We start from the raw sequence: 27,944 nt of genomic DNA, 5'->3' as shown, positions 1-27,944 counted from the left end.
TGAGCCGTGCACTTTTAACTGCTGTGCAAGGCAAACCCCCACTCAGCCAGGGTTTACTGGGTCCCCCCTTTGTGCCAGGCTGTCAGGCGGCACTAGGGGCCTTTGCACTTGACAGCCAGCCCCAGTCCCTGCTCTCTCTTAGGGAGGCACCTTGAAGAGGCAGGAGTCTGGGGGAGGCCGCAGAGGGAGGGGTGGAGCAGGGCGCGGGGTCGGGGCCACACATCGCCCTGAGGGGCTGCTGTGCTGAGCAGCGTTGTGCCAGGTGAGCAGCCCTCCCATCGGAGGATGGCAAACCCCCCCAACAGGTGCCCCCGCCCTCAGGCATCTCCAGAGGGATGGGGGTGGCCCTGGACCGAGGAGGCCGGACACTAATTCTCAGGAAGTAGAAAAGGCATTATTTACAAAGAACATATTGGAAATACAGTAGAGTACTCAGCTTCCACCTGTCCCCCCACACCGTGAGCTTCCCGTCAGTCCTCACTGGGGCCCAGGCCTGAGGAGAGAGCCCATCTCCTGCTTGGGCACTGCTCCCCACAGATGGGGGTGGGGGCTTCCAGGGCCTGGACCCCCCAGATGTCTCTGTCTGGGGGTGGCTGCTTGTCTGTGGGCTCGGCCCTTTCCCAGCTGCCACACTTGCAGGGTCGGCCGAGCTGTCGGGCGGGTCTCCCCTGGGCCAGGCTCGTGCCCTCCGTCCGGGTTCTGGCGGGCACAGAAACCGGGGGACGTATTTCCAAGCGGCAAATGCAGAATGTTCTCAGGACAAATGGTCTGGCTCTGGATGTCGGTTCCCGATTCCCGGGTCTGTGGGTGAGAAGGGAGTGTGTCAGGGGAGGAAACCTCACACCCCTCACACAGGGAGCTCGTTTCGGGAGGTTGGGAGCAGGCCCTGAGGCCCCTGCTCAGCATCTGGGTCAGTGGCTGCCCCTCTGGGTCAGGGGCTTCTCCCTCCTGCCGGCAGCCCTGGTGTAAGCCCACCACCTAGGGGCCCGTTTGGGTGGGCTCCCGAGATGGAGTGGAAGAGGTGGTGGTAAGGCCGGGGAGAGTCCTCTGCGCTAATCGCCAGGTCAGCCCCCATCCCCCGAATTCTCGAGGCTTACTTATTCTCTCCCTGCACGTGAGCCCAGACCTTGGAACGCCCCATTCACGGATGGGCGGGCGGGCAGGCGGGAGGTAGGCATCCAGTGGCTGGCGCTCATCCCCAGGGGGGCGGCGGTGTGGGGACCCTGTGCTCACCTCTCACAGCCTCTGAGCCCCGTGCAGGTCGTAGTCACTGTCGGAGGAGTTGTCGGGCTGGGTGGAGGCGCGATGCAGGGCCCCCTCCAGAGCTGCGGAGGGAAAGGAGGCCGCTGCAGCCGGGCTCAGCCCGCCAGGCTGCACAGACAGCGCCCTCAGAGCCCAGAGCCCCACGGGGGGTCAGGGATCAGGGGGGCCCCCAGAGCTGGTGGCTGGACAGCCATGGATCTGTTTCGATCAAACCAGCCAAATGTTCACTAATGACACTGAACTCCAGGCTCCCTGGGGCTTCGTTGTCAGTGCCCGTCTGGGAGCATTCGATACCGGCTCCCCCGGGGCTCTGGGTGGCTCCCTTCTGCCTCACTGGCCACCTCGCCCTCAACGCCCTGCAGAGACGCCGGGCTGTGGGGTCACAGCGGTGCTGGGGTTAATGGCGTCCCAGAGCCCCCTCTCCAGCTGAACAGCCTGTGAAGGCCGCATTCCTTCCTCACCCTGCTGTGAGCGCCCTCAGCAGGCAGGTCACCCCACCCCTCCCCCGCACCCTCCTCTTTGGGTGATCACGTGGCCCCTGCTCCAGCCCCCCCACCCCAGGCCGCCTCGGAGGGCCGGAAGTGCTCACCTGGATAAGCGGAGACCTGGGAGTTCCTGGGAGGCTGACTGTACTCGTTCTCCACGTGTGAGGCGGCGGGGTTGTCAGCCTGGGATCGGCGGACTGTGGTCGCGTGATCGCGGTGGAAAGACACTGAGCAGACAGACAGACGCAGGAGACACCGTCAGGACACGTGCTGACTCCTCATCCTCCTTCCCCACAGGGGCCCGAGCTTTAATGTCCGTTCCCACTGTGTGATGGGGGAGCGGTGCTGCAAGGGCACCCACAGCTTCCCCAACGTGTCCCTCTTTGCCTTTCTCTCTGGACAGGTTCATACTAGCAGGGGTCAGACTTAGAGCAGCTTTGGACTGGCCAGCGAGCGGGTTGGCAGGTTGGGCCTTTGGTGGGTCTGTTAGTCAGTCATCAAACATGTTTTAAGCAGGGAATTGGAACACAGGAGATAGGGTAGGTACACCCCCTTGCCCTCCCAGAGCTGAGGGCCTTTATTTATAACAACAGACGTGACAACACAGAGCCTTCCTGAAGGGTTGGGCTCTCGGTAAACGGGGGGAGAATACGAAGTGGGAGGGAGGAGGAGGAGAGCCGTGGTTCCACCCAGGAGGGTGGCCCGGGCAGGGCTGCAAGGAGGGAAGTCGAAGGCTGGGTGGGGGTTGGGCTGGCTGCGTCAGAATGTTTTATGACTGGCCTTCGAAGGTTGTCCCACGACCGAGACACTGATGGAACCGGCGTGAACAACCCTTCTTCACGTGCCCCCGCTTTGGGGATGAACCAGGCAGAAATGCCCCTGAAGGCTCTGATAAGTCCCGCAATGAGGAACCGAGTCCAGCTTTGTTTCCCGCGTGGCCGTGGGAATCTGAGTGGTCCCAGAGTCTTTCTCTCTGAGGACCACCCGCGAGCACCGGCTGGCACAGCCATCTCTCAGCCGCATGGTGGGGATCAGAGCCCTCGGGCAGCCCCTGGCTCTGGAGGGGGTCAGCAGTGAGCCTCGACCCTGCCTCCAAGGCTTCCTTCCTGAGCTGGGGCTGGGGTGGGGGGGACCCTGGCCGGGCTGAGGACGGACCCTGCCTCTGGGGACACTCACTGTTCTGGCTCATTCCCGTCGGGCCGATCCACTGGCGCTGCTTCTTCTGGCGGACTGGGCAACAGACGGGAAAGGCACATGAGGGTGGAGGCAGGAGCAGGGAGTGGAGGGGTGGGGAGGGGGGGCAGGTGCCGCTGCAGGGGCGACTGCTGGGCTCTGCCCCCTGGAACCTTTGGGGGCCTCGGTTTTCTGACTTGCTGGGGAGGAACCTGCACCCACCTCTTGCTAGAGGTGACTGGTTCTGCAGCGGAAACGACTTCAGAACCAGAATTAAGATCTGGGAGGGTGGCAGGGACCCAGCCAAGACTGCCTGCCTCTGGGCCTTCACTTCTCAGCCCCTCTCATCCCCCTTCCTTGTCCTTGAATCATGTTCTCCTGAGTTCTGCAAGACGAAGACTGCAACCCGCTATATTCACTGGGTGAGTAATCGCCTATTTTGTGGATGAGGAAACTGAGGCTCCGAGAGGAAGTGGCTTAGTCACCATCAGGTTCAGCTGGGAGGTGGTGGCACCGGGCCTGCGACACGTGTCTCCTGAGGTCAGAGGCCATGCTCATGACCCTCTGGGCCCATCACCAGCTAACGAAGGCCACACCCTCCCTTTGGCCAGGAGTGGGTCTCAGCTGGGCCCCCGCTGTGGGCGCACCAGCCACCACACTGTCCCTGACTTTCTGTTTCTGGTACTTGGAGTAGAGGAAGCCAAGTCAGTGGGAGAGGGGTGGGGCTGGGTGTGGAAGCAGAGGCGGGGCCCCTGCCCGTCTCCCCGCACAGGGGCTTGAGAGGGGGGTGGCTGAGGCGCCGGCACCTACATTTCTTCACCAGCTTCTTGTAGGCGAGGGGGCCGCACACGACCAGCAGCACCGCCAGGAGCATGAGGGCCAGGATGATGCTCGCCACGGTGCCCGCGCCCAGGCCCGCCGGGTTCGGGTCCTTGCCTGTGGGGGAGGGGGGGAGGCAGGGGCTCAGCTCAGTCCCACCCCGTGGGCGCCGAATCTACCCCTTCACAGGGAAGCCGCTGCCCGGCTCCTCCCCGTGACTCAGCAGCACAGTGTGGAAGGCACCGCCCACACGGCTGTCCCTCCACGGCCTCTGGAATTCTGTGCTACACACCCCTCCATTCCCCTTTGCATCTCCCTGCCACTCGGCCGTCCAGCTCTCACCTGCCACTTTGGTAACCACTTACTGAACTTCCTACCGTGCGATCACCTGGCCACCATACATGGCACCAGGGCCTGGTCATGTACCAATGGCCGGCCGTGCCTCCATCTCTCTCTTCAATGTCACTCGGTTACCGTTAAAGGGGCCATATGTTCCACCTGGCCCTGGCTTCACTCCCGCCCCTCCTGGACCCGTAGAAGGCAGAGTGGCGTTCTGTCCTTCACCGGCTGCCTGACAGCGAGGGCCAGCCCTCTCTCTGTGGCTCGTGCTCATGGCTGTCTGCGTGCTCTTGCCGCCCTCCCCCCCAGGTGCCATCTCTCCACCCTTTTCTGGGGGCCTGGGGCTCCCGGTCCTGCTCGCTGACCGGGCCTTAGAGGGAAAACCCAGAACTGTCCCCCGCCCGCAGTAGACTCACACGTGACTAACACCCTCCGGCAGTAGGTTATCTCCTGAAGCTCGTAGCACTGGGACAGCTTCTCCTGGTGACAGACGAGCCCCCGGGAGGTCTGGCCACCGGCCTCCAGCACCTCGAAGGAGCTGAGGTTGCCGCACCGCTGCTCCCGGCACACCTCCTCCCACCGAGGGGGGACCTTGAAAGGGGAGTGGTGGCACAGGTCCTGCCACTGCCGGCCCCAGCGCACCTCCACGTAGCCTGCACACGTGCCGCTGCCCCTCGCCAGGCGGCTCTGCACCTTGGGCTGGAAATCTGTGGAGGAGACACAGTGGGAGATGAGGCTTGGAGGGAGCCTCCTCCACCCTCGGCCTGCACGCCTGGCCCCTGGGACGCCCTGCCACTGGCAGAGTGGCGGCCACCTCGCAGGGGCTTCGGCGCCACCTGTCACGACTTTCCTTTCTGTCCTTTCCTCTTTCTGCCGTCATCTCCGCCACTTCCCCCCTTTTCTGGGCAGCTGCCAGCAAAGCAACAGCCTGGGCCCTTGGATCGGTGAAGAAGCTGGCAGGTGGCGATGCCTGTGGCGGCCGCCAGCAACAGGCAGTGGGAAGAGCTGTGGGAAGCGGGCTCCCCTTTCCTCTTAGAAACATCCTCTCCTTCTCCTGCTGCTTCCTGGGAGGCGGGAGAGCTTTTCAGGCAGGGAAACTGAGGCCCAGGGATGGGAACTCCCTCCTGCTCCAAGTCCTGGCAGTTCACAGCGGGGGACAGAAGCCAGAAATACTGCCGCCCAGGACCTGCTGGTCAGTGTAGAGGGAGCTGGGATCTCACCAGCTTTGGTCAGTTTCCATAGCAACATCCGCCTTCAAAGGCTTAGTAAATTCTATGTAGAATAAATGTCAAAGGTCAGCTCCCTGGGTGTGGTTTGCAGGTTGCAGCCTGCGGGAGGGCTGGGTGGGGCTGAGAGCCAGCCTTGCACGGGCCAAGAGACCGTGGGGTCCAGCTTCTGCCTGGAGGGGGCAGTGTTGACTCATTCACACCAGACACCCAGTACGTGGGGGCCTCCCTGCCAGCAGGAGAGCCCACAGTCCATCGCAGTGCTTCTGGCTTTGTACGCTGGCATCTCTGGACCGGGCTGAAATGCGGGTCCTGATTCAGTAGGTTGGGGGTGGGGCCTGAGCGTCTGCATTTCTATCCAGCCCCTACTGATGCCCATGCAGCCGTCCTGGACCACCCCGGGGGTAGCCGAGGCTCCGGTGACAGGCTCTGGCCTGACCGTGCCCAAGCGGAAACCAGCCGGTGCTCTGTGACAGCGATTTTCAGCCGGGTGCCGCAGGGCCCCTGGCAGTTCGGTCACGGCACTGACCTCTTTTCCCTTAGACTGTCAAGTGCAAAAGGGGCGGCAGCCACCACAGCAATACCCATCCGGTGTCAATGAATCAAAATTATACCCTTTTTTTTTTGTCAGATGGGCAAAAAAACAATTTTTTTTGGTGTGCCACAGAGTTTTAGTAATTTGTTTCCGGGTGCCGGGAGATGAAAAAGGCTGAAAATCGCCGATCTGTGATATTAGGCAAGAAATGTCGCCTCCTTGAGCCTCAGCCTGCTCGTGCGTAAAGCGGGGGTGGCCGTGGCTCCCACCCCCGAAGCCGCCATGAGCGAGAAGGGATGCCCTGGGCCACCGTGCCGGGAGACTTCCTACAGTCTGGGTCGGCCAGAACCCTCCCTCGGAGAGACGCCCCTCCCCCCTCAGGCAGGCAATGCCTTTCCCCCTGGTTTTCTCTTTCCCCTGGGGTGCCCCATGATCCTGGTTTCGGGGTCCCGTGGACCAGACTCCTCGGCCACCTCCCCTCAACCACACCGGCATCACCAGGTTCTCCCACTCGCTGCTCTGTGGCTGGGCAGCCTGTGCAGGAGGCCCCTGCAGACCTGCCCTGGCCTCCTCTGGGCCTGCTGTGCCCGGGACCTCCCACTTCTCACCGTCTGCAACCAGGGGACAGTGGTCCCCGGGGCTGACAAACCCCCTTCCTGCAAGGCTGGTCCTGCCCCCCCGCCCCACCCTGCGGTGGTCCTTGGCACAGGCCACTCTTCCTGCCTGCAAGCCCCCTCCCCTCTACCCCACTGCGCTCCCCTCCTCCTTCCGAACCCGCAGAGCAGGCCTTGCCTCCTCCTGGAAGTCCTGCTGACCCCGCCTCCCCGAGTGGCGTGGCGTTCGGGGCGTGTGGACTTGTTCGAGTTCCCTTGCAGAGACTCCCAAGGCACCTGGTGTGACTGCAGCCTCCCCATCCCACCCTGCCTCCCGCTTAGAGGCCGACCAGCAGCCCCCTGGCTCCCTCGTGCTCCCCACAGCGCCCTGGACCCTGTGGCCACGGGCAGGGGTTTGGGAGAACACGCAGTGACTGACCTTCCAGGGACGCCCTTGGGCCTGGCCCAGGCTCACTCACCAGAACAGATGAGGCCGAGGACTTGGCCGTCCTTCCGGGGCTGGACCTTTCTGAAACACTGCTCCAGGGAGGTGCAGTTGGTGTCCCGGATCTCCCACCGGATTGGCAAGGGCCCGGTCTCCCCTGGGGGCTGCGTCCTGGCTGCCCTGGCCTCCGGCAGGCGCTTCAGGAAGGAGCCACACTGAAGGGCCCCGCAGATGAGGTCCCCCAGGTTCTTGGGTCCGTCCTGATCCTTGTGCCCGTCCTGGTCCTCATAGCTGATGGTGCCACCTAGACTGCCCCTGTAGAATTCCACCACGCCCATGCACCGCAGGCCCTCGGGCCCTGGCACCAGATGCAGCCTGGGAGGCACTGGGGAGAGAGGGGGAGGGGTGTGCGTCTGAGCACTGACGGCTGGCGGCGGGGGGCAGGGAGGCCCTCCATGCTCCTGGATCTCGGCTCCAACACACGGGCGTGTGAATGACCGGCCGACGGACCTGGGAAGCGGCGAGGTCCCGACTGCTGCATGGGGCGTAATTCCACCAACACTTTTCGTGTTTGCCCGAAATTCAAATGTAACTGGGCATCCTGTGTTTCTAATCACTGCATCGGACACCCTCCCCCGGGGGCCTCGGAATCCTTTTACCTGTGGGCTCTGGCGTGGTGGGCGGCGGCCTTGTGGTAGGAGGGCTCGTCTTCGGCAGCTCTGCAAGGAGACATTCTGGTGAGGGGGCAGAAAGAGCGGGGAGGAGGGGGGGTGGGGCGTGTGCAGGGCTGAGGGCAGCTCTGGGGCTGAGGGCCGTTCCAGCAGGACCCGGAACTCGGGATGTGAGTGCCACTTGCTCCACGAGTTGTCTCTAAGCCTCCTGTGAGGTGGGCGGCACCAGCCCATTTTACAGTTGGGAAAACGGAGGCTAAGAGGAGACAGTGACGTTAGCAGGTCCTTGACCTTTTCCATCTCACCAGACAGGTGCCAGCACCCCTCAGCCTTCCCGCTCCAGTTCCCCACCAGCGAATGTGTGTGTGTGTGGGGGGCACTGTAAACCCGGGACACTCTTCCACCTGCCTGCGCAGGCCCCGCATCCCAGGCCCGGTGTCCGGGCCGAGGGGACCCACCTAAGCAGATCAGGCCCAGAGGGGCCCTCTGGTTTGCCACGCTGGAGTTGCAGCTGGAGAAGGACCCTGGCTGCCCCTGGCAGATGACGTGGTTCTGGGGGCTGTTGAAGTGCGAGATGTGGGCCAGGACCAAGGCGTCCCCGCAGTTCAGCTTCTGGCAGAGACTGGAGGCCTGCCTGGGGTCCTCCCAGCGGTTCCGGCTGCGGCCCCAGCTCTGGCTGTCCACCGTGTGCCACTTGCCGTCGAAGAGGACCTCCAGCTGGCCCTGGCACGGAGAGCTGGAGCCTTGCAGTCTCAGCGGGAGCTCTAGGGGTCAGAGAGCAGGGCAGGGTCAGGCTGGGAAGGCTCCTCACTGCCTGCCTGCCTGCCTGCCTGCCTGCCCCCAGCTCTCCCTCTGGGCCCCCGCCCGCAGCCCGGCTCCCTGCTGTCGCGCTCCTGTGACTCATCCTTCGGGGCACTGCAGGGACTTCCCAGAGTCTCCACCTGGGGCCTCTCCTGACCCAGGCGGCCCCCTGAAGCCACCTGGAGCCAGGCCGGAAGGACGGGGCGCAGACCTCGGAGCCGGGGGAAACTTGGAACAGTGGGCGAGGGGCCCTCAACCACCGCCCCCCCTCCTGGTGCAGCAGAGCCGCCCTCCTCCTGGGAAGTCTGTCTCCGTAGACCTGAGATAGGCCTGGTGCCTGTTTCTTTTCCTCTGACTTCTAAAACCGACTTTATTGAGGTGCAACCTGCACCCAGTGAAACGCGCTCGTTTGAGGGGTGCTTGTTCAGAGGAACTGGACAGACGGCGGGCGTCCGTCCGTAGCACCACCACCGTGCTCCCCCACACAGAGCCTTCCCACCACCCGGGAGACTCCCTGCAGCCTGCCGCAGGCCACCACCCGTCTGCTTTCTGTCACTCAAGATGACTTTCACCCGTCCTAAAATGTCATGTGAGTGAGATCATTCGGCACTTCTATTGTTCGCCGGTTTTTCCAGCCTGGCTCCTTTCGCTCGGGGCTGCAGATTTCCCCCGGCGCTGCCTGGCCGTGAGTCCGTCCTTTCCGGTGGCTGCCCACGCTTCCCGTGTGGACAGGCCTTGGCCATCTGGGGCTGCGTCCACGTCTGGGCTGCTGTGGACCCTCGGGTGCCTGTCTTTGTCTTTTTGTGGGCACTCGTTGCCCCCTCTCCTGGGAGGACCCCCAGAAGTGGGATTGCCGGGTCGTGGGCAGGAACATGGCTTTTGTGATGTGCTCAGGCTTCGTGACGGAAAGAATAAGAATGTGTGTTTGCACTGGCATAGAGAGGTTCTGGAAAGATATGCCAGAGATGGATGGATGTTTCGGGTGGGGGAGCACTGGACAGATGGGGTGTCTCGTGGCCATGGAGGGCGTCCACGTGCAGGTGGGCATGGTCGTGTGTGTGGTGGGGGGACTCTGACACTCTCTCTCTCTCTTTCTCTCTCTCTATCCCTGGTGGAGGCGCTGATTTCTGAATTGGCAGGACCCCCTACAGCCTGACAGAACGACAGCCCGGCTCCCCCTGCCCGCCTCTGCCGCCAGGCCTCCCATAGCTCTTCCTCACCTGAGTCGCCGGGCCCTCCGAGGCAGGAAGTCACTGCGGAAAGGAGAGAGCAAGGTCAGGAAGTGAGTCTCCCGCCCGCTCCCGCTCCCTGCGCCCACGGGCAGAGCCACGGCCTTCTCTGCCCGCCCCCAGGATCCTGGCGTCCAGGTGCAGGGCTTCGCACGCTACCCCTGTCCCCCTGGGTGGGCCGTGAAGTCAGTTCAGTGGGTCGCAAGCATGACCTTTCGTCCCTGTTTTAAAACTTGACTTTGCAAAAAGAACAGGCGGTCCCCTGGCTTTTCCTTCTGTGCACAGTGCCGTGGATGCTAGCGCAGACGTGGGCCGGGGTAACCGTCATCACAACCAGGGCACACAACAGCCCCACCCCGCCCCACATTCCCGCCTGCCGTCCCTTTGCACTAATGAGCGGTGTCACAAAGGTCGATGTTTTACACAATGAAATGGACTAGAAGAGAGGATGTCAGAGGCACTGCACACTGTGAGGACAAGGATCACTTTCCGTGCCTCCGGCTGCACAGTCAAAATGTGCTGGTAGGTTGCTTTCAATCAGAAAAAGCTTGCACTCCTGCCCTGGCTGGTGTGGCTCAGAGCACCGGCCTGCAAACCAAAAGGTCGCTGGTTCGATTCCCAGTCAGGGCACATGCCTGAGTTGCGGGCCAGGTTCGCACATGGGGGCGTGCAAGAGGCACCCGATCGATGTTTTTTTCACACATCTATGTGTCTCTCTCCATCTTCCTCCCTTCCCCTTTAAGAATGAAAATAAATAAAATATTTTTTTAAAGTTTGCACTCCATAGTTCCAGGGGACCAGGAAACGAGCCAGGGAGGGAACCCAAGACCAGGTTGCTGCTCTGGAGTATTCCCAAGCAGGTGGGACAAGAACAGCCTCGATTCGTCTCTCCCAGCTCCGGCCTCCAGGGGAGGGCGTCAAAGCTCAGACTTGGACTGGAAGGGACTCGGCCGTGGGGGCCCAGCCAGTTGGTCGGGGCGCCAAGACCACGGCCCCAGCGAGCCTGGCGCAGCTCCTGCCTGGGCTCAGCCAGTAGGGGTGCGAGCCATTTGGGAAGTGCCACCTCCTGCCAGCCCCATTGTGGGAAGAAGGGGGTCTCCCAGCAGGGCAGCCTGAGACTAGCTGACCTGCGGCTGGGCTGTCGGTGGATCCGGGTGGGGACGGGGTGGGGTGACATGCCTGTGTGTCCTCAGAGCCCACCCTCTGAGTCCGCCACCCAGCGTTATCACTCTCAGAGCAGGGGTATTGATGGCTGCCTGTCTGACCCCTGGACTGACCTCTCCGTTGGGCTCTGAGGTCAGCACTGGGTCGTGGAGACTATGTTATATAGTCAGCGGCTGGGTTTAAGTTGTGTTTGAGAAATTGTTGCTGGGTGTTAAAATAAATCGTTTTTTTTTTTTTTTCTTAAAGCCTGTTCTTGCCTGAGTGTTCTGAACCCGTGGTAGGATTTGAAGGGGAGGCTTGCAGCTCACCCTCTCCCCCCACCCGAGATCCCTCGTCATGGAGCCGTGCTGGCCCAGCGATGCTCGTCTGTCTCGGGAGAGCCTCGCGTGGTCGCCTGGGAGTCCTGGGCCTCAGGGGGGGAAGGCGTTTTTCACGCAGGGGGAGTGTCGGCCCCAGAGCAGTGTTGACCAGCTGTCAATCATCTGGTCTGCTGCAGTGGGCAGGAGGACGCGGTGGAGATGTCCACTCTCAGGAGGTGAAAGAGGAGGCGGGAGGCCCTTGGTCTTGCCATCATTCCCACCCCTGACCTCTCATTCCCACCCCTGACCTCTCACTCCCACCTCCCTCCAGCTCCCCCAGCTCCAGCTCCCCATTGGGAGTAGGGCTGTTCACCTTTAGGGAGTCATTTCTTTGGCTAAACCATGACAGCTGAGGCAGCTTGGGGGGCACTTTGGTGGAAACCCACCCCCCTCTGGGGCTGTGCGGGTTCTCAGGCACTGATCCCTTTCTCTGGGCGAGGGCACGGCCCTGCCACTGCCTGCCTGCGGGCCCTGGGCAGGCCAGCGCCTCAGCCCCTCCGAGTCTCCAAGTCTCCGTTTCCTGGTCCACAGCTTGGGGACAGGGAGAGGAGCAGCTGCACGGTGATGAGAGGATGGGATCGGCGTGAAGGACTCAGCCCGGTGAGCACCTGGCCCTGCCTGGTGCTCAGAGCCGTGGCTCCTGGTCATGGTCCCGGCAGGGCCTGGGGTGCGTGCGGGGCCCGAGGGAGCTTTCCCCGTGGGCGACTCCCTGTCCAGGACCCCGGGAGAGCCAGGCCCCCGGGCTCACACTTGCCTTGCTCACCTGGGCCCTTGCATTCCCAAAGTCACCTCGGCCAACATTCATTATGAACAGCAGCTACCGTTATTGAGCACCTACTGTACACTTGGCCCTCGGGGTCATTCCTTACAGATGTCCTCGTTAATGTCCCACACGGCCTCGCAGTGTGAGTTGAGTACGTTCGCGGGACGCCTACTGGGAGAGCGTAAGTGCCCCCTCCAGGGCGACGCTGCCAGCAATTGGCAGGGCCTGGGTTTGAACCATGAGCTTGCCTCCTACACCCATGCCCTCTACTCTCTGCCCCCCCATTGTGCCTCCCAAGGGCCAAGTTGGGGGTGCAGAGTTGAGCCCCCAGGCCCGGAAGCCCCCAGGCCCGGAAGCCCCCGGGCCTGGCCGTGGTGGCAGGTCTCACACAGGGCAGCCCAGGCCCTGCCAGGAAAGACCTGACGAGCCAGACAACCAAGGAAAATTCTACAATGGAAAATGCCTTGCGGAGAAGAGGCGTTTAGGCATCCTAGGGCTTTGGCTCCCTCTGGGTGTCCATCTGTCCTCAACCGAGCAGCCTTTCCTGTCTGTCCCTCCAGCAGCGTCCCCATCGCCTATAGCTGGCACCCCTTCCCAGGCACTTTTTACGTGCACGCTCTCAAACCTCATCACAGCCCTGCGAAGCAGGTGCTGCTGCTGCTCGAATTCCCATTGTACAGATGAGGAGATTAAGAGCGATGAACCGGCCCGAACAGCTTGTGAGTGCTGGGGTCGGAACTCTCAGCCGGGCCTCCGGGAGCCGGGTTTGTGCTGTTTGACCTCTGGGCCAGGCGGCCGCCCTTCCATTGGAGCGAAGGCTGCGGCAGCTGGCCCCGTGTCTCACTGGCTCCTGCGTGTTCCTGGCGTGCGAGCCCGATGGGAAGGTGTGAACCTGCAATTTGCTCGTCCGTGAGACACGCCACCGGGAGGGCTTTCCCAGGCACTTGCCGTGCGCTCTTGGTGAGTCACTCGGCCTCTTTGGGCTCCGTGTCCTCATCTATAAAATGCGGGCCTTAGATTCCACCACCCCTCACCCTCCTGGAGGTTGAGAGGTCGACAGGGGGAGGTGTGCCTGACTTGGAGCATCCTGGGTGCTTTGTTCTTTCGTTCTGTCCAGGAAATATTCAGGGTCTGATCGTCCGCAGCTGATGTTAGCGGCTTTGCACAGGGATCAGACCAACATCCTCCTTCCCCTGAACCTGGGAGATGCGCTCAGGGCTCTCTGACGCCCTTCCTGCCACAATGTACCCCACCGGCCCCCGCCTGCAGCCTGAGGTCCAGGCTCTGCTGTGGCAGAATCTGCACACAGAAGCCCGGAGACCCTTGAGACCACGGGGGACATGGGGCACGGAAGCATCGTGCCATTTCCTAACCTGCTCTCCACAGCGACACCTCAGCCGCTGGAGCTGAGAACGAGCATTCTCCAAAGGCCCCTTCCTTTTCCAGCCGACCTTCCCTGGAAGCCCAGAAATTTAGGACTTGGACTGACCACATCCAGGCAAAGCTCAGGACAAGAAAGCCAGGGTTAGAGTGCCTCTTAAAGCCCTGGCTGGTGTAGTAGCTCAGCGGAATGAGCGTGGACTTTGAACCAAAGGGTCGCTCGTTCAATTCCCAGTCAGGACACGTGCCTGGGTTGCAGGCCACGGCCCCCCAGTATGGAGTGCACGAGAGGCAACTGCACATGGATATTTCTCTCCCTGTCTTTCTCCTTCTCTTCTCCTCTCTCTGAAAATGATTAAATAAAATCTTTAAAAATAAAAAAAGGAAGGCCTCCTTACTCCCTCTGAACCCCCTTTTTCATTTCTGCATTTGCAGGGATTTAATCATTTGGAGCTGCTCCGACAGGTCTCGGCGAGGAGCAGATGAATTCCTGAAAGCAGCTCTGAGACCACATATATCATATGCATCCATCCTCATCTCCCAGCTCCCCTCTCCCCTTGGCTCCCAGCTTTCCACGTGATTCCCACTTCAGCAGCCCTGCCGGCCGCATCAGGCCCTGGATGAGCTTCATTGGCTTTGCACAATGTTAAAAATTGGGTGGCCCATTTCTGGAAAAGTTTCTCTTTGTCTTGTTTTACCAAAAACTGCCCCCCCAAAAAACCCAAGATCCAGATGTCTTTGAAAAAGAGGTCTTTCTGGCCGTGGGGGCCATGTCGCTGCCAGCCCCCGGCAGCAGCCTGCCCTTCTGGTTGCCACGGTCCCCGAGGCCGCCTCCTGTCGCCCTGCGTCTGGACAGCCCCGGCCTCAGACACGGGATGGTCCCTGCAGTGAACGCGTGAATTTTCACACTGAGGAGGACGCGCCAAGATTATAAATAGCCTCCTATTCGTTCAGGTCGGGATTTGCACCGAATGCGTCTGCCAGAAACCTGCAGATAAATGCCAGTTGGGTTGGGAATTGAAGATGAGGGTTGGTTGGCAGGCCTGGGTGGTGGGGCCCACTTGGCACACTCAGTAGAGCCCAGGCCGGCCTGTCTGCCACTCACTGGTAGGTCCTGCCTGGACCCTGGCCACCTGCACCCTAGGACATGGAGGGCACCCGGGATGCGGGGAGGGGCTGGGACGTTGCTGATGGTGACAAGGGCGATAGTGAACGCTGGTTGAACCCCTTCCGGGTGCAGACCCCAGAGCGGGTGAGAGTTTATCATGAGAGACCCTGACGGACTCATCTGAGGGGGCTGCCGTCGCTGTCCCTCAGATGAGGAAACCAGTGGCTTAATTTAGTGTGGTTTGAAGTCAGACAGTCCATTTTTCCATGAACGGTGATTCCTCCTACTAGTCCGTGAACTTCTCTTCAATGCACAGCAAGCTGCACATGTCTGAGGGCCTTGGGGGGCATGCTGCCTTCTCCTTCCTGTCACCCCCCCCCCCCGAGGAGAGGCCGCCTAGGAGGGTCAGAGACCCCTCTTTCCTGGACCACACTGGTCAGCGAGCTGTGTCTAAACTGCGTCAGCATCCGGGCTTCACGGGAACAAAGATCACACGACCCACAATGCTGTTCCTCTGGCCGAGCCCCAGAGGAAGTGGCTGGTGTAGGATCGGGAGCTTTTTGTGTGTGCAAAACACGCAGAGAAGCTCGTGCCAGGAGAGCCAGGGGGCTGGAGCCCTCGGACGGGACAGCAGACCTGGCCGCTCCTCTCGCTCACCCAGGGCCTGTGCCAGCGCGCAGGCAGTGAGCCCATCTGGGCACAGCGGCCTTCACGGTTCAGCTCACGGCTCTCTCTCCCCGCTGTGGCCGTGCGTGACCCATGGAATGTGCACGAGCTTCACGCCGCCTGTGTCTCCACTGGGACAAGCCCTCCGTTTTGTTCAGAGCTTCCCGTATCTCAGGACTCTGCCGCCGGCGGGGGCTCATTCTTTCCACCCACAGCCCTGTGTTGAAGGCACCAGGCTCACCCCCATTTCGAGATCAGGACACTGAGATCCAGAGAGGCTGAGTGACTTGCCCAAGGTCACACAGCTCGCTGGTGGTATAGAGTCAGGGCAGAAAAACAATGGCCATCACTGGGCAGGGCCCCACGAGAGCCTACTGCGGGGAGGCGCCAGAGCCTGCTCACCCCGTGGTACAGATGGGAGAAACTGAGGCCGAGCAGAGGGAAGGCTCGCTCTGGAAACCTCTGTGGGAACCTGTGGGCCCTTGTCGTCTCTGTCAACTGCCACCACTTTCCTGTCCTGTCCCCGCCACCTCTCTCCCAGCTGTGCCCCCAGGGATAAGGGAGTAGTGGGGTGCCTGTGAGAGCCCCGGAAGTCCGGCCTGGGAGGGGAATAACGATGATGGTGATAGTGATGATGATGATGAAGAGGAGGAGGAGGAGGATGATAGCAGTAGTTATAGAGGAGGTGGCCACAATCTCTCATCTGCAACTCAAGATCCAAACCAAAAGTCTTTCTAATGCCTTTGGCCCTTTGGCAGGAAGGTGCTGGCGGCCTTCAGGGGTCCCTCTGAGTGTGTGAATTCACGCCTCACTGCAGAAGCCATCTCCTGAAGCGTTGCCTGAGGCCTGGTTGGCGGGCATGTCCGGGACACGCAGCCCATGCACAAGGTACCTCCTGCCATCTAAAACATTCTGAATTCCCCAAGCAACTGGCCCGGCCCGGGGTTCAAGGTACGGGCTGTGGACCAGGACAGGTGAGTTCCTGTCTCTCTCCAGGGCGCTCAGCACACTTTCCCCTCTGCTCAGGTCACTGGGGGAGAAGCCCCGGACCCCAGGGGGGGCGCCCCACAGCCTTCCGGCCGCCGCCCCTCTGCCAGGGTCCTCCCCAGGCTGGCACAGTGGGCTCCCTCCCTCCCTACCAGACTTTTCCCAAACATTATCTTTTCGTGAGGCCCACTGCACCCTCCCAGGTACAGCATGGCCGCCCCACGCTCCCAACCCCCCGACCACACCACTCAGGACCCCGAGCGCCGTGCAGTCACCGGCCCACTCCATGTCTCGTCTGTTTCCCCACCACACCCCGACTACAGCGTCAGACCCACCCCCCGGGGTTTTCCTTGTTCGCCGCGGTGCCCCCTGAGCTCAGGATGCTGCCTGGCACATAGTGGGTGCTCAGTGCACAGGTGCTATCTGAACGCATGAACGAAAGAGTTAGATCTGGTGATGAATTACCCTTTGAGGCGAGCACAGCGGTGACCCCCATTTTCTGGGTGAGAAGGCTGAGACTCAGAGAGGTGTTCTTGTCATTTGTGAGTGGCCAGCTAGAAATTGGACCCCGACCCCGTGCTGCTCTGAGCCCCACGGGCCTTCAGGAACGCGCACACAGCTCTCCTGGACACACTGCACCCGACACAGATGCACACGGCATACACACATGTGCGCACGTGTACCCACACACAGGTGTGCACGTACACACAGTAGGGGTTCAGTCCAGCTTGTCAGGCGGAGTTGGAGGCCCTCCCTGGTCCAGATGGAGGAAGCCCCTCTGAATGGCTGGAGCTGGGCAGAGCGTCCAGAGGGCCAGTGCCGGCCCCTGGTCCCCCCGTTCCTCCTGGGGGTGTTGGGGCCTCATCCTTTGTGTCCAGAGCCAGCGGGCCTCAGCGCTGCCACCTGGGACACGGGCTGCGTGGCTCACACAAAGCTGGGGCCCCACCCCCTCCTCTGTCGTGGATGTCTAGCCTGTGGACTGGGCCTGCCTGCCCCTCAGTGAAGTCGGCCACTTATGTCCACCACGCTGTTTCCTTGGTTGTGCTGATCAACATATTTGCACGTATTTCAAGGGCTCGTTTACTTGTGCTTTGTAACGGGTCTCCTTGGTCTCAGCCTGGCACACAGGACCAGGAGGTCCATGGCGGGGGGTCCTGATCCATGCACTGCTGTATCCCCAGTGCTTTGAACAGAGCTGGACACAGAGTAGGAGCTCAGTAAACCTTTGTGGGTAAGTGAATGAATGCAGAGCCTGTGCCAGAGTGCTGGGGAGCAAAAAGGCTGAGGGGTAGGCCAGCCTCTGGCAAGACCCCTTCGCACCAATCCTACCTCATCTCGTTTCTTACTGACCTTGAGAGTAGTAATAATAATTTAACAGTAATTATTATTATTACTATTGATGCTTCTTGAGTGCTTACTCTACTACATGCCGACATTCTGATGGACACTTTACATGCATTGATGCATTTCATCCTTAAAACCCTGCATGAGGCAGGCACTACTGTATTCTCACGGACGGAGGAGAAAACCGACTGACGCTTACAGACAGGTCGGAGGTCACCCGGCCAGCGAGTGGCAGACAGGATTCAATCTGCAGAGTCTCTGGGGCTGAGAGCCACCGTGGGAGGCCATGGTCAAGGCCGCCGTCCCCATGCCACAGGCACCTTCATGCCCCAAGTTCCCTGAGTCACGGGCACGGCCCAGCAGGCCAGCCAGGAGGCTGCAGCGTCCCCAGGGCTGTGGCGGCATCTCAAAGGTACCTGTGCTGTTTGCCCCCGGCTCCGGCCCTGGGCCTCGGGGCCCCTAGACCTTGGGGGCTGCAAGTGCGCTGGGGGCAGTTGTGTCCTGCGACCATTTTCCTCCGCAAGGGAGTGGCTTTGGTGGCCTCTGCTCTTAGCTAAGGGTCCTGAGCGGTCTCCATGAGAGCAGGAGTGCTGGGCTGGGGTCAGCTGCGCTGCCCACCAGCTGCTTCACCCTGGGCTTGCCCCTCGGACCTCAGTTTTCTCCACTGTGAAATGGGGCCGCTGGGCCCGCCTACTTCCTAGGCTGCCATGGAGCTTACGGAAGAAAATGGCTCTGAAGGTATTTTCTAAGCGGTGACCCACTGAGCGAAGGGAATGTTTCTGATCTACCGGTGTGTGTGTGTGCACACACGTGCACACACATGCACACACACGGAGAACCACATGCTCCTGGGGTTCCAGGGGGCTCCTGCCAAATAGGGGCTGAAGGTGCGGCTGCTGAGCCTCCCTGACGCCGGGCTCCTTTGGGCCACGGGCCTGCATGGTCCTGCCAGGAGCCTCGGCCCACAATGGGATTCAGGCGGGAGGCCGCGGGGCAGGACCCCACCCCATACCCAGCCACCAGTGAGGGGCAGGCGGGGATTGAAGGGCCTGGTCCCAGGGCTGCCCAGGGCTGAGGGGCCACAGCAGCTCCACTGGAGGGTCCCGGGGGCAAGCCAGGGCCCCGTCTCCAGGCCTCTGCCCTGGAGGCGGAAGGCATTTTGTATCTCTTGCAGTTCCGTATAAGAATAGCTGTGTGAACATGTGTGCACATGTGCCACCATCACATGCTCGGGGGATGGCAAGATGACATTTGGAGGCATGCCTGGCCCTTGAAAACACACACAAGCACACTGCTCACACATGCCTATTTACACACACACACACACACACACACACACACACGCCGAGTCCCCTCCGCACACCAGCTTCTCTAGAGGGGCCTGAGGGTCCCCTGAGACCTTCCCTTCCGAACCGGGGAGCTGCAAGCTCCTTCCTGTTGCCGCCCATTCCCGTCTTGGGACCACGCACCTCTTTACCCCGCTCCACCTTCCAGACCTCGAGAAGAGGTCAGATCTCTTCTAGTTCACCCCCTGCCTTTTAGAAACGGCAGATGGAGGCCCGGAGAGGCCCGGGGACCCGTCCTAGGCACACATGGCCAGGCTTAGAACCCGGGGCTCGGGCCGCAGCATGAGCGGCCGCCCCTCCCCACCGTTGCCCAGGATTCCGGGGCTGGACCTTTCTGAAACACTGCTCCAGGGAGGTGCAGTTGGTGTCCCGGATCTCCCACCGGATTGGCAAGGGCCCGGTCTCCCCTGGGGGCTGCGTCCTGGCTGCCCTGGCCTCCGGCAGGCGCTTCAGGAAGGAGCCACACTGAAGGGCCCCGCAGATGAGGTCCCCCAGGTTCTTGGGTCCGTCCTGATCCTTGTGCCCGTCCTGGTCCTCATAGCTGATGGTGCCACCTAGACTGCCCCTGTAGAATTCCACCACGCCCATGCACCGCAGGCCCTCGGGCCCTGGCACCAGATGCAGCCTGGGAGGCACTGGGGAGAGAGGGGGAGGGGTGTGCGTCTGAGCACTGACGGCTGGCGGCGGGGGGCAGGGAGGCCCTCCATGCTCCTGGATCTCGGCTCCAACACACGGGCGTGTGAATGACCGGCCGACGGACCTGGGAAGCGGCGAGGTCCCGACTGCTGCATGGGGCGTAATTCCACCAACACTTTTCGTGTTTGCCCGAAATTCAAATGTAACTGGGCATCCTGTGTTTCTAATCACTGCATCGGACACCCTCCCCCGGGGGCCTCGGAATCCTTTTACCTGTGGGCTCTGGCGTGGTGGGCGGCGGCCTTGTGGTAGGAGGGCTCGTCTTCGGCAGCTCTGCAAGGAGACATTCTGGTGAGGGGGCAGAAAGAGCGGGGAGGAGGGGGGGTGGGGCGTGTGCAGGGCTGAGGGCAGCTCTGGGGCTGAGGGCCGTTCCAGCAGGACCCGGAACTCGGGATGTGAGTGCCACTTGCTCCACGAGTTGTCTCTAAGCCTCCTGTGAGGTGGGCGGCACCAGCCCATTTTACAGTTGGGAAAACGGAGGCTAAGAGGAGACAGTGACGTTAGCAGGTCCTTGACCTTTTCCATCTCACCAGACAGGTGCCAGCACCCCTCAGCCTTCCCGCTCCAGTTCCCCACCAGCGAATGTGTGTGTGTGTGGGGGGCACTGTAAACCCGGGACACTCTTCCACCTGCCTGCGCAGGCCCCGCATCCCAGGCCCGGTGTCCGGGCCGAGGGGACCCACCTAAGCAGATCAGGCCCAGAGGGGCCCTCTGGTTTGCCACGCTGGAGTTGCAGCTGGAGAAGGACCCTGGCTGCCCCTGGCAGATGACGTGGTTCTGGGGGCTGTTGAAGTGCGAGATGTGGGCCAGGACCAAGGCGTCCCCGCAGTTCAGCTTCTGGCAGAGACTGGAGGCCTGCCTGGGGTCCTCCCAGCGGTTCCGGCTGCGGCCCCAGCTCTGGCTGTCCACCGTGTGCCACTTGCCGTCGAAGAGGACCTCCAGCTGGCCCTGGCACGGAGAGCTGGAGCCTTGCAGTCTCAGCGGGAGCTCTAGGGGTCAGAGAGCAGGGCAGGGTCAGGCTGGGAAGGCTCCTCACTGCCTGCCTGCCTGCCTGCCTGCCTGCCCCCAGCTCTCCCTCTGGGCCCCCGCCCGCAGCCCGGCTCCCTGCTGTCGCGCTCCTGTGACTCATCCTTCGGGGCACTGCAGGGACTTCCCAGAGTCTCCACCTGGGGCCTCTCCTGACCCAGGCGGCCCCCTGAAGCCACCTGGAGCCAGGCCGGAAGGACGGGGCGCAGACCTCGGAGCCGGGGGAAACTTGGAACAGTGGGCGAGGGGCCCTCAACCACCGCCCCCCCTCCTGGTGCAGCAGAGCCGCCCTCCTCCTGGGAAGTCTGTCTCCGTAGACCTGAGATAGGCCTGGTGCCTGTTTCTTTTCCTCTGACTTCTAAAACCGACTTTATTGAGGTGCAACCTGCACCCAGTGAAACGCGCTCGTTTGAGGGGTGCTTGTTCAGAGGAACTGGACAGACGGCGGGCGTCCGTCCGTAGCACCACCACCGTGCTCCCCCACACAGAGCCTTCCCACCACCCGGGAGACTCCCTGCAGCCTGCCGCAGGCCACCACCCGTCTGCTTTCTGTCACTCAAGATGACTTTCACCCGTCCTAAAATGTCATGTGAGTGAGATCATTCGGCACTTCTATTGTTCGCCGGTTTTTCCAGCCTGGCTCCTTTCGCTCGGGGCTGCAGATTTCCCCCGGCGCTGCCTGGCCGTGAGTCCGTCCTTTCCGGTGGCTGCCCACGCTTCCCGTGTGGACAGGCCTTGGCCATCTGGGCTGCGTCCACGTCTGGGCTGCTGTGGACCCTCGGGTGCCTGTCTTTGTCTTTTTGTGGGCACTCGTTGCCCCCTCTCCTGGGAGGACCCCCAGAAGTGGGATTGCCGGGTCGTGGGCAGGAACATGGCTTTTGTGATGTGCTCAGGCTTCGTGACGGAAAGAATAAGAATGTGTGTTTGCACTGGCATAGAGAGGTTCTGGAAAGATATGCCAGAGATGGATGGATGTTTCGGGTGGGGGAGCACTGGACAGATGGGGTGTCTCGTGGCCATGGAGGGCGTCCACGTGCAGGTGGGCATGGTCGTGTGTGTGGTGGGGGGACTCTGACACTCTCTCTCTCTCTTTCTCTCTCTCTATCCCTGGTGGAGGCGCTGATTTCTGAATTGGCAGGACCCCCTACAGCCTGACAGAACGACAGCCCGGCTCCCCCTGCCCGCCTCTGCCGCCAGGCCTCCCATAGCTCTTCCTCACCTGAGTCGCCGGGCCCTCCGAGGCAGGAAGTCACTGCGGAAAGGAGAGAGCAAGGTCAGGAAGTGAGTCTCCCGCCCGCTCCCGCTCCCTGCGCCCACGGGCAGAGCCACGGCCTTCTCTGCCCGCCCCCAGGATCCTGGCGTCCAGGTGCAGGGCTTCGCACGCTACCCCTGTCCCCCTGGGTGGGCCGTGAAGTCAGTTCAGTGGGTCGCAAGCATGACCTTTCGTCCCTGTTTTAAAACTTGACTTTGCAAAAAGAACAGGCGGTCCCCTGGCTTTTCCTTCTGTGCACAGTGCCGTGGATGCTAGCGCAGACGTGGGCCGGGGTAACCGTCATCACAACCAGGGCACACAACAGCCCCACCCCGCCCCACATTCCCGCCTGCCGTCCCTTTGCACTAATGAGCGGTGTCACAAAGGTCGATGTTTTACACAATGAAATGGACTAGAAGAGAGGATGTCAGAGGCACTGCACACTGTGAGGACAAGGATCACTTTCCGTGCCTCCGGCTGCACAGTCAAAATGTGCTGGTAGGTTGCTTTCAATCAGAAAAAGCTTGCACTCCTGCCCTGGCTGGTGTGGCTCAGAGCACCGGCCTGCAAACCAAAAGGTCGCTGGTTCGATTCCCAGTCAGGGCACATGCCTGAGTTGCGGGCCAGGTTCGCACATGGGGGCGTGCAAGAGGCACCCGATCGATGTTTTTTTCACACATCTATGTGTCTCTCTCCATCTTCCTCCCTTCCCCTTTAAGAATGAAAATAAATAAAATATTTTTTTAAAGTTTGCACTCCATAGTTCCAGGGGACCAGGAAACGAGCCAGGGAGGGAACCCAAGACCAGGTTGCTGCTCTGGAGTATTCCCAAGCAGGTGGGACAAGAACAGCCTCGATTCGTCTCTCCCAGCTCCGGCCTCCAGGGGAGGGCGTCAAAGCTCAGACTTGGACTGGAAGGGACTCGGCCGTGGGGGCCCAGCCAGTTGGTCGGGGCGCCAAGACCACGGCCCCAGCGAGCCTGGCGCAGCTCCTGCCTGGGCTCAGCCAGTAGGGGTGCGAGCCATTTGGGAAGTGCCACCTCCTGCCAGCCCCATTGTGGGAAGAAGGGGGTCTCCCAGCAGGGCAGCCTGAGACTAGCTGACCTGCGGCTGGGCTGTCGGTGGATCCGGGTGGGGACGGGGTGGGGTGACATGCCTGTGTGTCCTCAGAGCCCACCCTCTGAGTCCGCCACCCAGCGTTATCACTCTCAGAGCAGGGGTATTGATGGCTGCCTGTCTGACCCCTGGACTGACCTCTCCGTTGGGCTCTGAGGTCAGCACTGGGTCGTGGAGACTATGTTATATAGTCAGCGGCTGGGTTTAAGTTGTGTTTGAGAAATTGTTGCTGGGTGTTAAAATAAATCGTTTTTTTTTTTTTTTCTTAAAGCCTGTTCTTGCCTGAGTGTTCTGAACCCGTGGTAGGATTTGAAGGGGAGGCTTGCAGCTCACCCTCTCCCCCCACCCGAGATCCCTCGTCATGGAGCCGTGCTGGCCCAGCGATGCTCGTCTGTCTCGGGAGAGCCTCGCGTGGTCGCCTGGGAGTCCTGGGCCTCAGGGGGGGAAGGCGTTTTTCACGCAGGGGGAGTGTCGGCCCCAGAGCAGTGTTGACCAGCTGTCAATCATCTGGTCTGCTGCAGTGGGCAGGAGGACGCGGTGGAGATGTCCACTCTCAGGAGGTGAAAGAGGAGGCGGGAGGCCCTTGGTCTTGCCATCATTCCCACCCCTGACCTCTCATTCCCACCCCTGACCTCTCACTCCCACCTCCCTCCAGCTCCCCCAGCTCCAGCTCCCCATTGGGAGTAGGGCTGTTCACCTTTAGGGAGTCATTTCTTTGGCTAAACCATGACAGCTGAGGCAGCTTGGGGGGCACTTTGGTGGAAACCCACCCCCCTCTGGGGCTGTGCGGGTTCTCAGGCACTGATCCCTTTCTCTGGGCGAGGGCACGGCCCTGCCACTGCCTGCCTGCGGGCCCTGGGCAGGCCAGCGCCTCAGCCCCTCCGAGTCTCCAAGTCTCCGTTTCCTGGTCCACAGCTTGGGGACAGGGAGAGGAGCAGCTGCACGGTGATGAGAGGATGGGATCGGCGTGAAGGACTCAGCCCGGTGAGCACCTGGCCCTGCCTGGTGCTCAGAGCCGTGGCTCCTGGTCATGGTCCCGGCAGGGCCTGGGGTGCGTGCGGGGCCCGAGGGAGCTTTCCCCGTGGGCGACTCCCTGTCCAGGACCCCGGGAGAGCCAGGCCCCCGGGCTCACACTTGCCTTGCTCACCTGGGCCCTTGCATTCCCAAAGTCACCTCGGCCAACATTCATTATGAACAGCAGCTACCGTTATTGAGCACCTACTGTACACTTGGCCCTCGGGGTCATTCCTTACAGATGTCCTCGTTAATGTCCCACACGGCCTCGCAGTGTGAGTTGAGTACGTTCGCGGGACGCCTACTGGGAGAGCGTAAGTGCCCCCTCCAGGGCGACGCTGCCAGCAATTGGCAGGGCCTGGGTTTGAACCATGAGCTTGCCTCCTACACCCATGCCCTCTACTCTCTGCCCCCCCATTGTGCCTCCCAAGGGCCAAGTTGGGGGTGCAGAGTTGAGCCCCCAGGCCCGGAAGCCCCCAGGCCCGGAAGCCCCGGGCCTGGCCGTGGTGGCAGGTCTCACACAGGGCAGCCCAGGCCCTGCCAGGAAAGACCTGACGAGCCAGACAACCAAGGAAAATTCTACAATGGAAAATGCCTTGCGGAGAAGAGGCGTTTAGGCATCCTAGGGCTTTGGCTCCCTCTGGGTGTCCATCTGTCCTCAACCGAGCAGCCTTTCCTGTCTGTCCCTCCAGCAGCGTCCCCATCGCCTATAGCTGGCACCCCTTCCCAGGCACTTTTTACGTGCACGCTCTCAAACCTCATCACAGCCCTGCGAAGCAGGTGCTGCTGCTGCTCGAATTCCCATTGTACAGATGAGGAGATTAAGAGCGATGAACCGGCCCGAACAGCTTGTGAGTGCTGGGGTCGGAACTCTCAGCCGGGCCTCCGGGAGCCGGGTTTGTGCTGTTTGACCTCTGGGCCAGGCGGCCGCCCTTCCATTGGAGCGAAGGCTGCGGCAGCTGGCCCCGTGTCTCACTGGCTCCTGCGTGTTCCTGGCGTGCGAGCCCGATGGGAAGGTGTGAACCTGCAATTTGCTCGTCCGTGAGACACGCCACCGGGAGGGCTTTCCCAGGCACTTGCCGTGCGCTCTTGGTGAGTCACTCGGCCTCTTTGGGCTCCGTGTCCTCATCTATAAAATGCGGGCCTTAGATTCCACCACCCCTCACCCTCCTGGAGGTTGAGAGGTCGACAGGGGGAGGTGTGCCTGACTTGGAGCATCCTGGGTGCTTTGTTCTTTCGTTCTGTCCAGGAAATATTCAGGGTCTGATCGTCCGCAGCTGATGTTAGCGGCTTTGCACAGGGATCAGACCAACATCCTCCTTCCCCTGAACCTGGGAGATGCGCTCAGGGCTCTCTGACGCCCTTCCTGCCACAATGTACCCCACCGGCCCCCGCCTGCAGCCTGAGGTCCAGGCTCTGCTGTGGCAGAATCTGCACACAGAAGCCCGGAGACCCTTGAGACCACGGGGGACATGGGGCACGGAAGCATCGTGCCATTTCCTAACCTGCTCTCCACAGCGACACCTCAGCCGCTGGAGCTGAGAACGAGCATTCTCCAAAGGCCCCTTCCTTTTCCAGCCGACCTTCCCTGGAAGCCCAGAAATTTAGGACTTGGACTGACCACATCCAGGCAAAGCTCAGGACAAGAAAGCCAGGGTTAGAGTGCCTCTTAAAGCCCTGGCTGGTGTAGTAGCTCAGCGGAATGAGCGTGGACTTTGAACCAAAGGGTCGCTCGTTCAATTCCCAGTCAGGACACGTGCCTGGGTTGCAGGCCACGGCCCCCCAGTATGGAGTGCACGAGAGGCAACTGCACATGGATATTTCTCTCCCTGTCTTTCTCCTTCTCTTCTCCTCTCTCTGAAAATGATTAAATAAAATCTTTAAAAATAAAAAAAGGAAGGCCTCCTTACTCCCTCTGAACCCCCTTTTTCATTTCTGCATTTGCAGGGATTTAATCATTTGGAGCTGCTCCGACAGGTCTCGGCGAGGAGCAGATGAATTCCTGAAAGCAGCTCTGAGACCACATATATCATATGCATCCATCCTCATCTCCCAGCTCCCCTCTCCCCTTGGCTCCCAGCTTTCCACGTGATTCCCACTTCAGCAGCCCTGCCGGCCGCATCAGGCCCTGGATGAGCTTCATTGGCTTTGCACAATGTTAAAAATTGGGTGGCCCATTTCTGGAAAAGTTTCTCTTTGTCTTGTTTTACCAAAAACTGCCCCCCCAAAAAACCCAAGATCCAGATGTCTTTGAAAAAGAGGTCTTTCTGGCCGTGGGGGCCATGTCGCTGCCAGCCCCCGGCAGCAGCCTGCCCTTCTGGTTGCCACGGTCCCCGAGGCCGCCTCCTGTCGCCCTGCGTCTGGACAGCCCCGGCCTCAGACACGGGATGGTCCCTGCAGTGAACGCGTGAATTTTCACACTGAGGAGGACGCGCCAAGATTATAAATAGCCTCCTATTCGTTCAGGTCGGGATTTGCACCGAATGCGTCTGCCAGAAACCTGCAGATAAATGCCAGTTGGGTTGGGAATTGAAGATGAGGGTTGGTTGGCAGGCCTGGGTGGTGGGGCCCACTTGGCACACTCAGTAGAGCCCAGGCCGGCCTGTCTGCCACTCACTGGTAGGTCCTGCCTGGACCCTGGCCACCTGCACCCTAGGACATGGAGGGCACCCGGGATGCGGGGAGGGGCTGGGACGTTGCTGATGGTGACAAGGGCGATAGTGAACGCTGGTTGAACCCCTTCCGGGTGCAGACCCCAGAGCGGGTGAGAGTTTATCATGAGAGACCCTGACGGACTCATCTGAGGGGGCTGCCGTCGCTGTCCCTCAGATGAGGAAACCAGTGGCTAATTTAGTGTGGTTTGAAGTCAGACAGTCCATTTTTCCATGAACGGTGATTCCTCCTACTAGTCCGTGAACTTCTCTTCAATGCACAGCAAGCTGCACATGTCTGAGGGCCTTGGGGGGCATGCTGCCTTCTCCTTCCTGTCACCCCCCCCCCCCCGAGGAGAGGCCGCCTAGGAGGGTCAGAGACCCCTCTTTCCTGGACCACACTGGTCAGCGAGCTGTGTCTAAACTGCGTCAGCATCCGGGCTTCACGGGAACAAAGATCACACGACCCACAATGCTGTTCCTCTGGCCGAGCCCCAGAGGAAGTGGCTGGTGTAGGATCGGGAGCTTTTTGTGTGTGCAAAACACGCAGAGAAGCTCGTGCCAGGAGAGCCAGGGGGCTGGAGCCCTCGGACGGGACAGCAGACCTGGCCGCTCCTCTCGCTCACCCAGGGCCTGTGCCAGCGCGCAGGCAGTGAGCCCATCTGGGCACAGCGGCCTTCACGGTTCAGCTCACGGCTCTCTCTCCCCGCTGTGGCGTGCGTGACCCATGGAATGTGCACGAGCTTCACGCGCCTGTGTCTCCACTGGGACAAGCCCTCCGTTTTGTTCAGAGCTTCCCGTATCTCAGGACTCTGCCGCCGGCGGGGGCTCATTCTTTCCACCCACAGCCCTGTGTTGAGGCACCAGGCTCACCCCCATTTCGAGATCAGGACACTGAGATCCAGAGAGGCTGAGTGACTTGCCCAAGGTCACACAGCTCGCTGGTGGTATAGAGTCAGGGCAGAAAAACAATGGCCATCACTGGGCAGGGGCCCCACGAGAGCCTACTGCGGGGGAGGCGCCAGAGCCTGCTCACCCCGTGGTACAGATGGGAGAAACTGAGGCCGAGCAGAGGGAAGGCTCGCTCTGGAACCTCTGTGGGAACCTGTGGGCCCTTGTCGTCTCTGTCAACTGCCACCACTTTCCTGTCCTGTCCCCGCCACCTCTCTCCCAGCTGTGCCCCCAGGGATAAGGGAGTAGTGGGGTGCCTGTGAGAGCCCCGGAAGTCCGGCCTGGGAGGGGAATAACGATGATGGTGATAGTGATGATGATGATGAAGAGGAGGAGGAGGAGGATGATAGCAGTAAGTTATAGAGGAGGTGGCCACAATCTCTCATCTGCAACTCAAGATCCAACCAAAGTCTTTCTAATGCCTTTGGCCCTTTGGCAGGAAGAGTGCTGGCGGCCTTCAGGGGTCCCTCTGAGTGTGTGAATTCACGCCTCACTGCAGAAGCCATCTCCTGAAGCGTTGCCTGAGGCCTGGTTGGCGGGCAT

At 61.1% G+C, this 27,944-nt stretch overlaps 1 protein-coding gene across 1 annotated transcript; it reads right to left on the bottom strand.

The window, feature by feature from the left end:
- Positions 1–52: 52 nt before the first annotated feature.
- Positions 53–27,944, bottom strand: CD5 (CD5 molecule). The gene is made up of 15 exons (XM_036030014.1): positions 27,896–27,944; positions 20,076–20,381; positions 19,606–19,665; positions 19,001–19,331; positions 9,571–9,603; positions 9,085–9,176; positions 8,008–8,313; positions 7,538–7,597; positions 6,913–7,263; positions 4,496–4,786; positions 3,732–3,857; positions 2,925–2,978; positions 1,853–1,975; positions 1,234–1,325; positions 53–801 (listed from the first exon to the last, which is right to left on the bottom strand). The coding sequence occupies exons 1-14, from the start codon at positions 27,942–27,944 to the stop codon at positions 1,237–1,239; spliced, it is 2,271 nt and encodes a 756-aa protein (XP_035885907.1). The 3' UTR covers positions 53–801; positions 1,234–1,236.

This window comes from Phyllostomus discolor, chromosome 6 (genome assembly GCF_004126475.2).
Source record: "Phyllostomus discolor isolate MPI-MPIP mPhyDis1 chromosome 6, mPhyDis1.pri.v3, whole genome shotgun sequence".
NCBI classification, from domain to species: Eukaryota; Metazoa; Chordata; class Mammalia; order Chiroptera; family Phyllostomidae; genus Phyllostomus; species Phyllostomus discolor.
This window is presented reverse-complemented; position numbering and strand designations above follow the sequence as displayed.

Bases quoted from the DNA above. Each gene is read 5' to 3' on its own strand.
- CD5 (XM_036030014.1), bottom strand. From the start codon at position 27,944: ATGCCCGCCAACCAGGCCTCAGGCAACGCTTCAGGAGATGGCTTCTGC. The intron at 9,177-9,570 runs GTGAGGAAGAGC...GGGTCCTCCCAG, and splicing joins CGGAGGGCCCGGCGACTCAG to GAGAGGGGGCAACGAGTGCC. The intron at 2,979-3,731 runs GTAGGTGCCGGC...TCTGTTGCCCAG, and splicing joins CAAGAAGCTGGTGAAGAAAT to TCCGCCAGAAGAAGCAGCGC.